Source organism: Furipterus horrens, unplaced genomic scaffold, assembly GCF_987537825.1.
Source record: "Furipterus horrens unplaced genomic scaffold, mFurHor1.1.pri manual_scaffold_16, whole genome shotgun sequence".
Classification (NCBI taxonomy): domain Eukaryota; kingdom Metazoa; phylum Chordata; class Mammalia; order Chiroptera; family Furipteridae; genus Furipterus; species Furipterus horrens.
In genome coordinates, this window is record NW_028327186.1 from 10,925,002 (window position 1) to 10,941,344 (window position 16,343).

The following is a 16,343-nucleotide window of genomic DNA, read 5'->3' on the forward strand; positions in this document are numbered from 1 at the left end:
TCTGGTCCTGCCAGTTCTGTCCCCGCTTGGCTGGGAGATGGACACATCTCCCCCCTTGGCCTGGGCAGCGGGCAGAGCAGGGGCTCCACTCCACAGGGCTCCTCAGGAGTAGGATAGGACCGCGCCTTACACACGAGGCCGCCTCTCTTGGCAGACCCTCGCAGCTCAGAACTAAGGCTGAGGAGTCGCCACTGGGGGGTTTTAATGCCATTTCTCCTTTCGTTGGGCACAGGGTACGTGTATCTGGTCTTCGAGCAGGAGAAGTCCGTCCGGGCCTTGCTGCAGGCCTGCTCTCACGACCCACTGAGCCCAGACGGCCTGAGCGAGTACTATTTCAAGATGTCCAGCCGGAGGATGCGCTGCAAGGAGGTGAGTTGGCACCACGCCCTCTCCGAGACCCGGGCTTCCTCGGGTGGGCGGACACGCAGGCTGCAGATGAGTGTGGCTGCCGAGGCAAGAGGGCCGCTCCTCCTGCCTCACAGCAAATGCAACAGAATGTTCTCAGTGACATTCAGAACAAAAACAAGCCACCTTTGGGCCTTAATGGTGTGTGTGCTCCTGCCCATGGAAGTCAAACTGTCTCCCAGCCGACGTCCCGTCTGTGATGGGCGAGCTGTATAGCCCGCACCCACCCGGGGTCCCTGTGGCTCTGCTAGCTGTGCGGTCCTCTCTGTGTGGGATCTCGCCCCTTACCCCTCTCCTGGTGGCGCCCTGCGTGCCCCTCAGGTCCTGGGGCTCCAGCCTGCCTTCCCACCTGGAACCTCGTGGCCTGTTCTTGGGCCCCTTCTCAGACATCCTGCATCCGTTTGGGTGGCACCTAAGGACCTCCTCTCTCTCCCACGGGGCTCCAGCACATGGTGCGGGAGAAACGGAGCAACGCTGGGTCCCGAGCGCCAGACTTCCTTCCCTTCAGGACCCTCGTCACCACACGTCTCTTAACGGAAGTTGTTGGGCTTAGTTAGGAACCAGTGTTTCTTTAAAATTCTAGTTGCAGAACACATCACTTCTGTGACATTGGGCTACATACTTAATATCTGAAACTTAATTTTCTCATCTGTAAATTGGGGCCTTGAAATGCCTGTGGTAGTAAAAAGATAGCTGTTCCCAGGGGTCATGGGGAGAGGCGGGTGAGCAGTTGTGGCACCTGCTCCGTGTGGTACTCTAACAGGGAATACATGTGTCAAAGGCCATCAAGTACACGACACTGGGAGTGAGCCCTAATGTGCGCTGTGGACTTGGGCAGGTGACGGTGGGCCCGTGGAGGCTCACGGATTGTTGCGAGGGCACCTCTGTGTGGGTCCTGGTGGCAGGGAGGCTGCATGCAGTGAGGGGGGCTGGGGGGACTCGCAGCATCCAGCTTCGTTTTCCTGTGAACCTGAAACTACTCTAGAAAGTGAAGTCTATTAGCATCTGCAGAGTGGGAGGGGGGCTGTCTTCTTTATTGACATGGTCACATCAGAATTAAATAACCCATGTGACAAAGCTGGCTCTTTGCTGTTAGGTTTGTCGTGGTGTGAGCTGATGTTTTGGCTCAGTGAAAGGCCAGGTTCATCCTCTGTTTAGTGTGAGAGAAAGCTTGCAGAGCCCGGTGGCCCGTGGGACACGGACCATGGCCACGGTGCTTCCCGTGGGAGTGGAAAGCAAAACAGGCCTTTCCGTCTCCTGGTGAAACTGGCCTTCGTGGAAATGTCTGCTGGAGCTCTCATCCTAGGGTCACCTGGGCCCAGGGGGAGCCTGTGGTCTTGGCCGCTCCGTCTTCTCTCCTGTCCTCTGAATGACGTTTTGCCTTCTTGCTGGTTTCTTTTCCTGCTTTGAGACTTTTTTTTTTATATCTTTACACATCAATCTTCCCAAACACTTACTGGTTAGCTATGGGTGCGCTTCACTGTGACATCTTCTGCCAGGTGGTGTTCTGGGCTCAGGATTCAGAGGCAAAGGATTGGTCAGCACCTGCCCCGGTGTCCTCTGCTCTGTGAGCCTCAGTGGCCGCCTGCCTCCCTCCAGTCATTGCCACGGCCCCTGGCTCCTGAGGCCAGGGACCATCTTGTCCAGATGCCTTTAGCATCCACCCTCTGCCTCCAGCTCCTGTCCTTACATTTCCATGGCTGTCCTTCCTGTCCCAGGGACTCGGCTCCATGCCCTCCGGCCATCAGTGTCCCTGGTGCTTTGTTGGAACCATACAGTTGAGGGTTCTGACACAGTGCTGGGTTGCTGGGTACAACCGGTGGGTGCCATTCTACCTGCTGTCCAGGATGACTGACTGCTGTGGGACCACTTACTGTTGCCAGTTGGTCACACAGACTCAATAGAAGTCCCTGTAGTTGGGTTGGGGCGAGGGTGGCCTGTGTGCTGGGGTGATAGGACCATCCCACTCGCTGTCTGGGCCCCAGCAGCCACGCTCCAGCACTTCTAGTAGCTCATGCCTCTCCACGCAGGGGCCTCTGTCTGGCTCCCTGGAGGTGACACATCTTTGGGTGATTTTCAGGTACAGGTGATCCCCTGGGTCTTGGCCGACAGCAACTGTGTCCGGAGCCCGTCGCAGAGACTCGAGCCCAGCAGGACCGTGTTTGTGGGCGCCCTGCATGGGATGCTCAATGCCGAGGCATTGGCAGCCATTCTGAACGACCTGTTCGGCGGTGTGGTTTACGCCGGGATTGACACGGATAAGCACAAGTATCCCATCGGTGAGTGTCCCACTTCTGTGTGGGGAGGCTCGGGGCCCCTGGGAGGCAGCCCAAGATTCTGGTACTTGCCATGGGGGTGGAGAGGGAGGCTGACTCAGGTCTGCAGACAGACGCACGCCACCACTCAGTGTCTTTCTAGGTAAGCCCCCGGTATCAAACCCTCTGCACCCGCCCTCCCCCGTCTCCCCTGAATGGGGGGACACACAGACGTAGGTGACCTGGGAAGTGAAAATGAGTCAGGAACTTCAGTGGGAAGCTCAGAGCCAAAGCATCTGGGACAGACAACAGGTCATATTTCATTATAAGGCCGGGACTTTTCCGAACTTGCCTGGTTTCCTCTATTAAGAGTTCTTGAAAAATGGGCTTTGTGTAGGGTCAGGCAGAAGGAGACCCCTGGGTGGCTCAGGCAGCATGCAGCTGTGCCGCCGCTGTCCCAGCATCAGGGCATCTGAGGACCCGACCACTGGGTCAGGGCTCCAGACGCGGCCAGATGCCGTCAGTGGCGGGCTCTGAAGGTGGAGCAGAGCCGGCACTTTCTGATGGAGACGCGGCTAACCCACCTCCCCAAACGCTTGGTCTGCTCAGGAAGGAGCTTGTGCGCTCCCTGGAGCTGCACTGCAGACTGAGAACGGGGCACGGGCTCTTCCGGCTCCCTGACAGGTCCCAGAGTCCCTCAGAGGAGCGCATGGCTGCTGGGCCACCTTCAGAGAGAGGTTCTGTCTGTCTTAATACTGTGGCTGCCAGCCAGTGTGGCTGCTGGGCGCTTGAACTGCGCGGTCAGTGGCCCATGTTGAAATGGTAAGATTCTGGACATATTCGGTTAAACAAAATAAATTATTAAAATTAATTCCACCACTTTTTTGTTTACTTAAACGTGGCTCCTAAAAAATTTAAAATTATGTAAGTTGATCACATTATATTTCTAAGGGTCTTCACTGGTCTAGAAACAGGTTTCCTGAGGGTCGGCAAGTGACTTTTTGGGGGAATCTGGCTGGAAGGTAAATTTGTCCTGTTGTTCCTACACCAGGGTCTGGTCGCGTGACGTTCAGTAACCAGCGTAGCTACCTGAAAGCCGTCAGCGCTGCTTTTGTGGAGATCAAAACCACCAAGTTCACCAAGAAGGTGAGGAGCTGCTCTCTGCTCTCTTCTGGGCCTGTTACTAGCCTGGGCAGGCCTGAGATGGGGGTGTGCCCAGGGCAGGAAGCTGGGACCCTGGGGGTCTGGTCTGGGGTGGCCCTGGTGTGGTGACTCTGGAGGGGGGCTGGCACTGCTGAGCCTTCTCCGCCTTCTCTGGCTGTGGCATTTGACCAGCATTGCGAGGTAGCCTGGCACTCTCCTGGGCTGTGTTCTCTGAAGGCTCGCCTGTTGCTGGGTGGAAGCGTGTGGGGCACAGTGTGCTGGGAAGGCCAGGCAGAATGCATGTGGTCGCCCTGCTGCAGAGGCCGCCGGCGGGCCCTGCACGGTGTGTTCATCTGTCCTCTCCGCCCATAATTCTCTCCAGGCCCCTTTAACTCAGGAAACACCCTGTGTTACACGGAGAGCCCAGCCCTGCCCCTTCCCTCCTAGCACACTGGCCTCCTGGTGAGAAGAGCCCCTTCCTTCTCTTGTCTTGCTTTGTGCAGGTTCAGATTGACCCCTACCTGGAAGACTCTCTGTGTCATATCTGCAGTTCTCAGGCTGGCCCTTTCTTCTGTCGAGATCAGGTGAGTCCCCTGGACATTTGAGGTGTCCAGGACGTCCCCACCCTTAAATAGGAGTGGTCACGCCACGTCTGTCACATAGAGGGTGGGCGTCCTCAGGCACCCTGTGGGCAGCTCAGCACAGAGAAGGAGCTCATGGTCAGACCAGGGGCACACTTTAACAGCTTGGCCCAAGCCTCTTGGGAGAGCTCACTGAGTTGTCCTGAGCCTTGGGCCTCTCCTTGTGTGGGATGCTGGCAGGCAGTGGGGCCCATGTGCTGACCGATCGGTGGGCTGTGAGGATGACAGGAACCTGGGTGGTGTGGTCGGTACCCGTGAGCCGGATGGTGTCATTTGGATACTGAGGCCTTCCAGGCTCGTGTCCCCCACTCAGGGACTCCTTCTTGACTTCCGATCTCTGGCCCATTTTGATATTTGTACCTGGTTTGTACCCCTGCTTGTCAGAACCAGGCAGAACGCAACATGGGCAGCTTGGGGCGAATGTTTCTGGGCGGTGGCACACAGCTTTGGGGGCGCTTCTCGGCAGAAGTGCTTCTCACACTGTAATGCGCATACATCACATGAGGACCTTGTTTAAATACAGATTGTGTTTCCATGGGTTTGGAGTGGGGCTTGGGACCCCATGATTCTGACGCATTTCCCAGTGGAGCCAGTGTGGCTGGTCTGTAATGCCGTGAAACTGTCCCTGCCTGGTTTCTCCAGTGGTGCTGTCGCTCAGGTGTGGAGTCTCAGGGTAGACGGAGGTTAAACTGAGGCTCCAAAATGAGGGTGTGCAGTGCATTCGGGTTGCGGGCTCAAGCCCAGGGACGATCATCTCTGATCAGCCTCCATACAGGCTCTGGGTGTCAGATCTCACAGGTGACGCCCCATTGTCAGGTAGTTGCTCAGAGCTCAGTGGCTTGCCAGAGGTTACACCACTCAGCAGGAGCTGGGATGGAGACCGAATGCATACCTGTCCTCACTAAGATGAAGCAGAAGGCGTGCTGTCTGCGTGGGGCTCCTGAGTCACCGTGCTCAGATGTTCCTGCACAGGAGCAGCCGCGTGATGCCGCTGCTGCGGGCGAGGGCAGGGCAGGGGCTGGGGCGGCAGCTGCGGTGCGGGGACCAGCGGGGACCAGCGGGGACCAGCGGCATGGGCTCTGCACTCGGGGCCCAGCGTGTCTCCTGAGGTCAGGCGCCTGCAGGAACACAGGCAGCGGGTCTGCGTGTTGCTCAGGCCTGTGTTGGGGTGGGAGGGTTCTGCAAGACCCTCTGGCCCCACAGAGGCCACCAGGAGGGCCCACTCCCTCGCAAGTGGAGCTGGCCGCACTGACCAGGAGCGCCATCTCCCTTTCTCTCCCGCGCCAGGTGTGCTTCAAGTACTTCTGCCGGAGCTGCTGGCACTGGAGGCACAGCGTGGAGGCCCTGCGCCACCACAGCCCCCTGATGCGGAACCAGAAGAACCGAGATTCCAGCTAGAGCGCCGGCCTTGCCCGGGGGCCTGTGGTGTCCGAGCGCCCGAGGCTGGCAGGTCAGGCAGCAGCCGGCACCATCTGGCCCCGGCGACCAGGGAGCTGGCTTCCCAGGGACAAGGGAAGCCCTAGTCACCTTTGCACTGCTGAGTCTGTCTTTGTTTCTGCACTAATTAATGCACAATGAGTTTTGTCAGGTTTGTTTTCAGGGGCTGGGCCAGGGCCAGGGCCTCTGGTTCAGCCTCCAGGCGACTCTGTAGTTTTCCCAGATTTTTAGTTCCTCGTTTTGCCAATGAAAAGCAAAAAAGAACTACGTGTCCAGAAGGTACTGACACGATGCCTACATCTAGGTTTATTTATTAAAAGCGCTTTTTTTACATTCCTTGCAATACTGACGGTGGTGATGCGCAGGTCTCGTTGGTTTCATCCTTGCAGTTGCCATACAGTGCCTTTCCATTTATTTAACCCCCACCTGAACGGCATAAACTGAGTGTTCAGCTGGTGTTTTTTACTGTAAACAACAAGGAGACTTTGCTCTTCATTTAAACCAAAATCATATTTCATATTTTATGCTCGAGGGTTTTTACCGGTTCCTTTTTACACTCCTTAAAATAGTTTTTAAGTCATTTGGAACAAGAGTTGTTGTTTTTTTTTTCTTTCCTGGCAGCTTTTAACATTATAGCAAATTTGTGTCTGGGAGACTGCTGGTCATTGTTTCTCACAGTTGCGAATGAAGGAAAAAAACTTGCAACCCAGAAAAAGAATGTTTTGAATTGCAAACTGGCCGGGCAAAGGGTGTTTGAGCGGCTGCTGTATATATGTTTAAATGGTTTATTGCACCTTTTTTAAGTTGCACTTATTTTTTGGGGGGGGGGTTGATAGAAGTTTTTAATCACAAAGTCACAGGACTTCTTTCTTTTGTAACTGAGCTAAAAAAAAAAAGGGCTGCTTTTCGGTGGGGGCAGATGAAGGCTCACAGGAGCCCTTTCTCTTAGAGGGACAAGTACCTTCCCTGTTTCTTTGATTTGAGAGATGTGTGGAGCAACAGTTCATTGGATGGAAGTGCTACTGGAATTTGAAAACTTGACTTCTTTTTCTTTCTTTCTTTCTTTCTTTCAAAAAAAAAAAATCAACTTGCCCCTCTTTGGGAAGCTGTGTGCCAAAGAACCAGTGTCCCCCCCCCCCCGCCCCCGCGCTGAGCTGATGTTGCATTGTGGCATATCCCAGCTACTCTGTGGGTTTCGTGAAGCTGTGTGTGAAGTCTCTACCTCATTGTAGTATATGCAGGCAAGACTGCACTCTCCTACAGATGTGTGGAGTAAGCTGTGGTGTAGTTTTTTTTGGCACGTAATAAACACGTTGCAGCAGAATTCTTACTGTCTCTGTGTCTGGGACTGGGGGGACTTGGGGGCAGTGGGGTCGTAAATAAGACTCCAGAGTAAAGGGTGAAAACTCACATTAACTGGGATTTTCTGTGATGAGACTCCAGCCCAGGTGGATGGTGGTACCAGTCGGGGACCGGTTCCTGTAGGTACTTCTTGGCCACTTCCATGGTCAAGGGCACCTTGGCGATGCCTCTGACAGGTAGGTGCCACTCGTCCTGGTGTGAACAGCCCCCACGTAGGCTGCTCAGGGTCCCCTTCTCAGCCCCACCTGCCTGGTGGAACTGGGGCACCACTGCTCCGACACCCACATGGGCTGCTGGTCTTGTTTCCTGTGAGCCTTGGACCTGTGTCTTCGTGTCGTGAGGCTTCCCGTCCCCCCTGATGCACATGTGCTGCCCCTGTTCTTCCTGAGAGGGAGGGGGTCACTCGTGCCGCCCACTGCTCTCCAGAGAGCCCTGCTACCTGCTCTCGTCCTCTGGGGCCCCTAGGGTTTGGGAAGGGTCTGCTGATGTCACCAGGTAGGCTGTGCCTGGGCAGTCTGCTGTGCTGATCCTTCAGAGGAGCCCAGAACCCTGCACGCTGAAGGGCCCTTCTGGGACAGGTGCAAGAGCGCCCTCAGGGGCGCCCGGAATCCCTTGGCCAAGGAGAGACCTCACCTTTCATTTGAGGCCTGGCTGGTAGCAGCTTGGTTTGACCTTTGCTGATACATGAAGTTCCTGCAACTCTCGGAGGAACGTCTGCCCTCCCTTTTGGTCATCTCTTACTCTCTGTAGAGAGGCTTCCTGTCCTGCAGCCTTCCATTCCCAATCAGTTTAGCGTGACCCGACTGACCAAGGTGACAACTAGGGAGGTTGAGGGATGAGGCACAGCACTGTGCCCCTTAGCTCACCCAACCGGGCCAGCCCAGCCTTTCCTTGAGTCAGGTGAGGGCCCAGGACTCCGTAGGCTAATGAGGCCACCAAAGGTGGCTTTAGGGGGCCCGATTTTAGGAACGGCCTGAAGACAGAAGGTGCCTCTGTGGTTGGGAGCATTGCAGGTGAACGGGGCCCTTGGCTTAATTTGGGAGCTTGCTTTGTGCCAGGCATCATTCAGGCGCTGGTGAGCACCCACAGCAAACGGCCCGTGCTCTCCTGGAGCTCAGACGCGGGACAAAACTAAGACGTCACTGTGAGAAGTAGTTAAGAGAGATTAGAGCACCCTCAAAAGCATAGTGATGCTCTAGAAGTTGGGAGACCGCTCCTTACGTAAGGTGACCTTTGAGCAAAGGCTGGGGAGAAATGAGAAGCTTTTCCCAGTTGTACCTGGGTCCCCACCAGGCGGGCCAGACAAATACATCTCTGACCCCCCGCGGACTGGGTAGGGGTCCTGGGCGGGGGCCATCCCCTACTTCCCCACCTTTCCGTGTCCCCGAATGGCCTGCGCAGGGACTCAGCTTCCCTCCCTCGCCCTGGCGTGTGAGGAGGAGATGCACCCCTCCGGCCGGGCCTGGACACATCAAACAGGCTATCTGGTCACAGAACGTGGGGGCTAGAGAAGCGGGCCCAGCACAACGCTACGCGGGGCGGGGCGGGGCTCGGAAACGGGAGCCCCGCCCACCGGTGGTGGCCGGCCGCCTGCACTTCCTCTCCGTCCCACCAGAGGTCGCTGCCGCGCACCTGCGTTGGTTCCGCGCGTTCCGGCCAAGGCGGAAGCGGCTTTCTAGCCTGCGTTTTATAGGGCTCTCTTGTGCTTCCTGTTTCCTCTTTCACCAGGGACCCGCCGACATGGTAGGTGCTCTGATCTGAAGCTTTGTCTCCCGCAATCGACCTCCATCCACCTCTTTCCGCGGCTTCCAGCCCACAAGGAGGGGCGCCGGGCCCTGCCAGCCCAGAGACTTTGCGGGCCGCTGGCTTCCGCGTTCATCCCCGCGCTCCAGCGCCTCCCGGCCAGCCTTTTCCTTTTCCTCTCATGGGCTCGGCCCCAGCCCGCAGACTCTGCTACGGTCTGGACGTGACGCTGCACACTTCCCAGGAGGGGGTGTGCTGGTTCGCGGTGACCCTGTCTTCTCCACCCACAGGGCCGCGTTCGCACCAAGACCGTGAAGAAGGCGGCCCGGGTCATCATCGAGAAGTACTACACGCGCCTGGGCAATGACTTCCACACCAACAAGCGCGTGTGCGAGGAGATCGCCATTATCCCCAGCAAGAAGCTCCGAAACAAGATAGCGGGGTGAGTGGGGGGCCGCGCCCGCCTGCGGGGGCTGCCCGGGGTCTGCCGTTCCGGACGCAGGGCTGGAGCGGGGGCGGGGGCTGCCCTGGTGGTTTCACGTGCGCGAGTCCCTCCGTTGCCCCGAAGAAGTGCTTTTGCGGGGCTTCTTGTGGACTGTCACATCGGTGTCACATCTGGCGGTGACACCTTGGCCGCGGTCAGACTTCCAGAAGACTATATATGTATATACATTACTTGTATTGTGTTCTTCCACGACTATCTAAACCCCCTATACTCTCCGGGAGACAATATTTCAGTGCGATTCGTTGGGACTGGGAGGAAAATGCAGACGGCGGGAGATCTAATGGCTTTGACAGGGTTCGAATAGAGGGCGTGACAGGCGTGAGTAGGGAGCGGAGCTGTGTGTGGCTCTGGGTCCGCGAGGCCTCTCCCTTCTCGCTGTGGGAACACTGAAGCTGCTGCTCGTGCCCCCGCGTGTTCTCAGTGTTGCGTCGGGCGTTTGTCCCCTGCAGCTACGTCACGCACCTGATGAAGCGGATTCAGAGGGGCCCCGTGAGAGGCATCTCCATCAAGCTGCAGGAAGAGGAGAGAGAGAGGAGAGATAATTACGTGCCGGAGGTAAAGGGCCTGGGTGTTGGTCTGGCTCCTCCTGGGAGCTAAAGGGACCTCAGCTGAGCTGGAGAAGGAGGCCCTTCACCCACATCCCCTCCGTCAGCTGCAGGGCCACAGCCTGCCTGCCTGCCTGCCTGCCTGCGGAGCAGCTTCTGTTCTGCCCTACTTGGGCCATTTAAGTCCACTCTGGGTTTCATGCGGCCCTGGCGGTTGGATTATTCGCCTTCCCATAAGTATTTCCGAATTGATAACGTGGTCTTAGGTTTTCTGAATACCAGTAAGATAATAACGAGGGCCTGCAAAGGTTAAACGAGAAGAACTGGTCTTTGAGGCCTGTAATCCTCAAGCCGACTGCTTATTACATTCTGGGATCCTAGCCTGTCTCCTTTGTGAATGCCCCTCCTTTTTTGTTTAAGAATATTGGGAATGGGGCAGGGAAGGTGAGAGGTAAGTCACTGATTGACATTTGGGCTGTTCCTCGTTCCTTCTAGGTCTCAGCCCTGGATCAGGAGATCATTGAAGTTGATCCTGACACTAAGGAGATGCTGAAGCTCTTGGTAAGTGTTTGCTGAAACCCTAAGTAGACGTCCCAGTGCTTTCTCTACCACCTGTAATGACCCCAGGTGCTCTCCGTGTTTTACATACGTCACTGTCCCTCATCCTCAGTGCTAGGCCGGCTCCTCACAGTGGTCCCCATGGTTGCAGCCCTGGTCCCCTTTTTCATTCTGTGGGCTTTCCCTTGGGGACTTCATTCCTTTGTCGGTATGCTAACCATTTAAGTGCGCCATAGTGTCATTTCCAGGTGTTTATTACCAGGCACTACTTAGATAGTTTAGCTGTCCCGAGAGCAGGTTGATGCGTGTCTTCTGTGGCTTCTCTGAATACTTTCACAAGTTTGGTGAGCAAAGCATGGGCTTCAGAGTCCAGTAGGCAGTTGATGCTTTCGAGCAATTTTACTTTTCATCTTTTATAATCATGAAATGCTTAAAGACATTCAAAAAGATATTAAACAGAATGAACTCCCATGTACCCACCATTCAACTTCAGTAAAGCATTTCCAGTACAGCTGAAGTCTGCTATGAATGCAACCTTCTTGTTTCAACTGTAAAAGTGGTTTTTGAGGATAAAATGGGAAATTGTTTCGGGTATTTGGTGGACCCTTGAGTTCTTTGTCCCACTCAGACTGAGCTGGCTTAAAGTTAGGCCCTCACCTGCCCTCCCACATCTCTCCTGGGTCTCACGTTGATTGCCTAGGGCCTCCATTTGTGAGGCAGGCCCCCCAAGGCTGGTCCTGGAAACGACCTGGCACCGTGTAGGCCCCAGAGCGGTGATTCTCAGGGAGAGATACCCCCACCCTGGGACATGTTCTGGTTGTCACAGCTAGAGGGTCCTAGCAGACAGGGGTGGGTGGAGCTGGGGATGCTGCTGAGCATCCTGCAATGCACAGGACAGCTCCCTCACAGCTTACTGCTGAAGTGCAGGGTCTTTGAGATCTCGAGTAGACCCCCTATGAGCTTATACCTCTGGGGTGGAGAGGAGAAGGCCCTTTGTTGGTTTCTTCAGGGTTTCACCAACTTGACTCCATGCTGGGGAGGCTGACGAGCATGGCCCGGTGGTGGTCCTGGAGCTCTGACCACAGATCTCGCTGCTACAGTAACACTGAACCCATTTTGTCGTTTCAGGACTTCGGCAGTCTGTCCAACCTGCAGGTCACTCAGCCTACCGTTGGGATGAATTTCAAAACACCACGTGGAGCTGTTTGAATCCTCCTGTTGTGCTGTAATATTATCAATAAACCATCGAAGGCCTTGCCTGTGTCATCTGTGGGGTTGGGAGCTGGTGGGACAAAGGGCAGGAGTTCTTTCTCAAGGAAGGGAGCTCACCAGCTGGATCCTGGGTGTGGCTCTGAGCTGAGGCTGTGGGTCCAGCTGTGTGTGGATGGGGAGAGCGGAGGGGCTGGGCTGGTCCTCTTGTTGAGTAGTGGGAGGAGGAGCTGATGGGTTGGGTTGTGCACGCTTGTCTGCTTTTTACTGCTGGTGCTGAGCTGGGTGTGTGCCACACTTACGTGTTGATCTCTGCAAGGAAGGGTCGGAACCCAAGTCGGCCTGGCTGTCCACGGATCCTCTATGTTCTGTCAGATAGATGCACTTCTGAAAATACTTCATAATTTCAAATTTGGAGAGAAGTTACAGAACAGAAAAAAGGGAACTTCCAAATGTTCTGCCTCGATCTACTAATTATTTGCGCTTTGCCCCAAGGGCTTTACAGTATATTCTCTGTATACACATTTTCTTTTTCTGATTCTCAGTGGTTTAGAAAAATGTGTAGGTGCACAGAAATGTGCCCTTTGGCCAAAGTATTTACTTCAGTGTCAGTTCCTTTACATAATCACGGAATGGTCAAAATCAGGAAATTTAACATTCAGTGTCCATAATCAAGTTTCCCAATATCTTTGACTTTTTTTTTCCCCCCTAGTTCAGGATCCAATCCAGAATCACCAGATTTCATGTCCCTTTAGCCTTTCTGTCTTCCATGACAGTTTTGGAAGCATTGGCTGATTTTGTAGAATGCCCTTCGATTTGGGTCGGATGTTTCCCCACAATTAGGTCAAACGTCGCTTTTCCTGGAGGAGCGCCACAGAAAGGTGCTGAGTTAAGAGCTGTGTGTAGAGAAGCCCCCCCTCTCCCCGTTAGGTTTTTGGTGTCCGCGGTGAGAACAGGTGGGTGAGAAAGAGCCGGGTTAACGAAACCAACCGTAAAGCAGCGGCGAGGGTGTCTGCTGTGCAGTCAGCCGCAGTCCCCACTGGGGGGCAGTGTGGTCCCTCCCATCAGCCGGCTCACCTGTGGGGCCTGGCGCGCCGGGGACCTTCAGTGCGACGAGGGCAGGTTGCGGCAGGAGCGGGGACCTGGCAGCCCCTGCGCCGCATGAAGAAGCTGTTTAGGCGCCCGGTGGCTCGTCAGTCCTTACCGGGACAGCCGCACCACGCTCGTTTAACTTCCCGTGGGGCTTGTTAAGCCCCGCCCCCGGGGGGGCTGGACCTCGGGTTCCGGCGGCGAGTGGGCGGGGTCGGCGCAGGTGTGCACGGGGCACAGGTGTGGGCGGGGCGCGCCGCGTGTGTGTCTGAGGCGCCGCGCGCGGGTCTGAGGCGCCGCGGCCCCCGGAGTCCCGGGCCGGCGTGGGTTGCCCGCGTGGGTGGCCCGCGGCGCTGCCGGTGCCCGGCCGCTTGAGGCTCTGGGCTCCCTCCCAGGGCTCTCGGCGTAAAATGCGTGGACAGCCTTCTGCCTCCGGCGCCAGAGACTCAGCTGCTCGAGACTGGAAATCGTCTCAGGTAAAACTTTTTATTCCCATCTTCGTTTATTTGTGTTAAAGGATAATTTTCAAAGTGAAATGACTCGCACAGCCAGATAGAAAGTGAGCACGTTAAGCATTTTTAAAAAGTTAAGTGAGGAACTGAGAGAAACGTTAGTTCAACGGAGAAATCAAAGACTAATCGGAGTAAAGGAATGTTGCAATGAATTTATAAATGGGCAATTTCATAACGTGACCGATAAATACATTTTCCGGTGAGGATTAAAAATAAATAAATATTAAGAGATAATAAATTTAAAGTGTTTTTAGGGCATTTTATTTTTTAGAAAAATGGCTGCATAACTGATGTTATTTTTAAAAACTGGGCTTTGAATGTTGTGCTCTTAAGGTATGAGTAGCTTATTCGTTCACTAAGCATGGAAATACCAATGTTGAGTTACTTTCTCTGAAAAAAAACACGTCGAGAAAAAATAAACTTGTTTAAGGTGGGAACGGTCGCTTGAAGAAGTGAGAACATTTGAAACAGTATCAGTAGTTAATTTAAACCAATAGTTTTCCTTCCCTATACGCCTTCGTTTGAAGACTGAAGAACCGGCCTCAGAAAGTCTGCGTAGAACCAGGTGAGAACTTTAAAGATGAGAAATCACTGATTCGCTGTAACTTTAAATGGGAATTGGCTGAGCTAACGTTACGGCGGATGGTGGTGAAAGCACGTGTGGAGCAGAAAAAGGCTGAGTTGGGTCCCTCTCAGATCTTGCAAAAGCGTAAAGTGTTTTAAGCCTATGCTCTTTATTATGTGGCTCATCAGTAGCCATTGCGTAGAAAATATCTAAATGTGTCAGTAATTGAACAGTACTGTGAAGAAAGAATTTCATCCTTACAGATTTTACCAAAATTCATGAAGCTAACGATGCTTACGTTTTGCTTTTAATTGTGGTTACGGACTTTTTGACCAAGCCACTATTTATCATTTTAGCCGTGCCTAAGTGTACAATGCAGTGGCATGAAATACATTTGCAGTGTTACGGTAAAACCGTCTTCACTGCATCCAGAACTTTTCATCATGCGAACAGGAACTCTGTACATTAAACAATAACTCCCCCCTCCCCTCTCCCTGCTCCCCCCAGCTTCTGATAAACTCTATTCTGCGTCTGTCCCTCAATTTGCACGTAGGTACCTTGTTTAAGTGAAATCGTATAGTGCTGGTACTTTTTGTGACTGCCTTATTTCACAAAGCGTCGTTTTTTCAAGGCCCTCCTATGTTGTAGCATATATCAAATTGCATTCCTTTTTATGGATAAAGAATGTATTGGGTTGGTCAAAAAGTCCATTGAGTTTTTTCTCTAAAATAACAGACGTTTTTCATTTTTACCAGTAACTTTATTGATTTGGGTATTTTGAGTATGTCGGCTGTCTCCTGCTATTGATTGGCCTCTAGTGGGCAGAGGCCAGGGGTGCTGCTAAATATCTTCCAATGCATAGGCAGCCCCACAGCAAAGAATTATTTGGCCAAAATATCAATAGTACCAATAAACTTTGCAAAAAACCACTTTTGTCACGTTCAGTCAGTCACAGCACCTTTTTCATATGCTGCACAAATCTTTTTTTTGCATTTCAGTTGCGTTTTTACTTTTCTTGAAATAATAAAGTGGAGTACACTAAAAATGTTGTGTATCTTCTTCCATCTTCACTATTAAAATGGCTGCACAAAAATTCACCAGTTTTGATAAGTTTTTATTAAATGCACAGCGATGTGACAGCCGTTACAATATAATCTTAACAAAATTGTTTCAAATGAAGTTAAAGATAACTAAGCCCTACTAGAGCCATCATCATATGGAAACACTAAATGAACTTTTTGGCCAACCCAGTATGTATAGGGTGGGGCAATAGTAGTTTTACAGTTGTTTAAATGGAAAATAAATAATAATACAAGAATAAATTCTGTGTTTTCCCACTCTGTGTATGCACATATACATTTACTATATCCATTCATTTGTTGGTATACAGTCTATTTGGTAGCTTCCACTTTGGGTTATTATGAATAATGCTGCTGTGAACATGGGTGTACAAACATCTGTTTGAATCCCTGCTTCCAATTATTTTGGGTATATGCCAGGAAGTGGAGGTGCTAGATTATTTTATATATGCATTTATTTGTTGGTGTACATTTTGGTTGGATGCTTCCACTTTTGGTTGTTGTGAATAATGCTGCTATGAACATGGGTGTACAAACATCTGTTTGAATCCTTGCTTCCAATTATTTTGGGTATATGCCAGGAAGTGGAGGTGCTAGATTATTTTATATATGCATTTATTTGTTGGTGTACATTTTGGTTGGATGCTTCCACTTTTGGTTGTTGTGAATAATGCTGCTATGAACATGGGTGTACGAATATCTGTTTCAATGCTTGCTTCCAATTATTTTGGGTATATGCCAAGAAGTGGAGTTGCGCCCTGGCTGGTTGTGGCTCAGTGGATTGAGCACTGGCCTGCGAACCAAAGGGTCACTGGTTCGATTCCCAGTCAGGGCACGTGCCTAGTTTGGGGCCAGGTCCCCAGTTGGGGGTGTATGAGAGGCAACCACACATTGACGGTTCTATCCCTCTCTTTCTCCCTCCCTTCCCTCCTCTTTAAAAATAAATGAATAAAATCTTTTAAAAAGTGGAGGTGCTAGATTATTTTATATATGCATTTATTTGTTGGTGTACTTTTTGGTTGGATACTTCTACTTTCAGTTATTGTGAACAATGCTGCTATGCACATGGGTGTACAAATACAGTAGTCCTTCTCTATATCGTGGTTCACTTATTGCGGCCTCACTGTATCGCAGGATTTTTAAAAATATTCTATTTATCGCGCATTTTTTGCTATATCGCGGGATTTTGCGGTACTGTATGTGTATGTTAAAGTTACATAGGTTTAAGAGTGTAGAATATGTTTAAGAACATAAGTAGTGTTTATAAAAGTGTGGGAAAGGTTAAGGGAGTGGGA

The 16,343-nt window shown here is 52.5% G+C and overlaps 2 protein-coding genes across 3 annotated transcripts in view; both read left to right on the forward strand.

The window, feature by feature from the left end:
- Window positions 1-7,205, forward strand: part of CPEB1 (cytoplasmic polyadenylation element binding protein 1) — a 43,456-nt gene extending 36,251 nt beyond the window's left edge. For both annotated transcript variants that reach the window (XM_090263859.1, XM_090263860.1), the window contains exons 8-12: window positions 233-369; window positions 2,486-2,684; window positions 3,712-3,806; window positions 4,307-4,387; window positions 5,732-7,205. In XM_090263859.1, the coding sequence (XP_090119985.1) occupies window positions 233-369; window positions 2,486-2,684; window positions 3,712-3,806; window positions 4,307-4,387; window positions 5,732-5,842 (623 nt within the window). In that variant the 3' untranslated portion in view covers window positions 5,843-7,205. The remainder of the gene's footprint in view (window positions 1-232; window positions 370-2,485; window positions 2,685-3,711; window positions 3,807-4,306; window positions 4,388-5,731) is intronic.
- A 180-nt stretch (window positions 7,206-7,385) lies between these two features.
- Window positions 7,386-11,851, forward strand: RPS17 (ribosomal protein S17). Its single transcript, XM_090263829.1, has 7 exons — window positions 7,386-7,419; window positions 7,994-8,055; window positions 8,738-8,986; window positions 9,277-9,428; window positions 9,941-10,046; window positions 10,532-10,597; window positions 11,723-11,851. Exons 1-7 carry the CDS (start codon window positions 7,386-7,388, stop codon window positions 11,801-11,803), a joined length of 750 nt encoding a protein of 249 aa, XP_090119955.1. The 3' UTR covers window positions 11,804-11,851.
- Window positions 11,852-16,343: the final 4,492 nt, after the last annotated feature.

Excerpts from the sequence above, each read along its gene's own strand:
- RPS17 (XM_090263829.1), top strand. The coding sequence starts at position 7,386 with ATGGTCAAGGGCACCTTGGCGATGCCTCTGACAG. Across the intron at positions 8,056-8,737 it reads GCGTGACCCGACTGACCAAG|AACGTGGGGGCTAGAGAAGC; the intron begins GTGACAACTAGG and ends ATCTGGTCACAG. Across the intron at positions 10,047-10,531 it reads GAGATAATTACGTGCCGGAG|GTCTCAGCCCTGGATCAGGA; the intron begins GTAAAGGGCCTG and ends CGTTCCTTCTAG.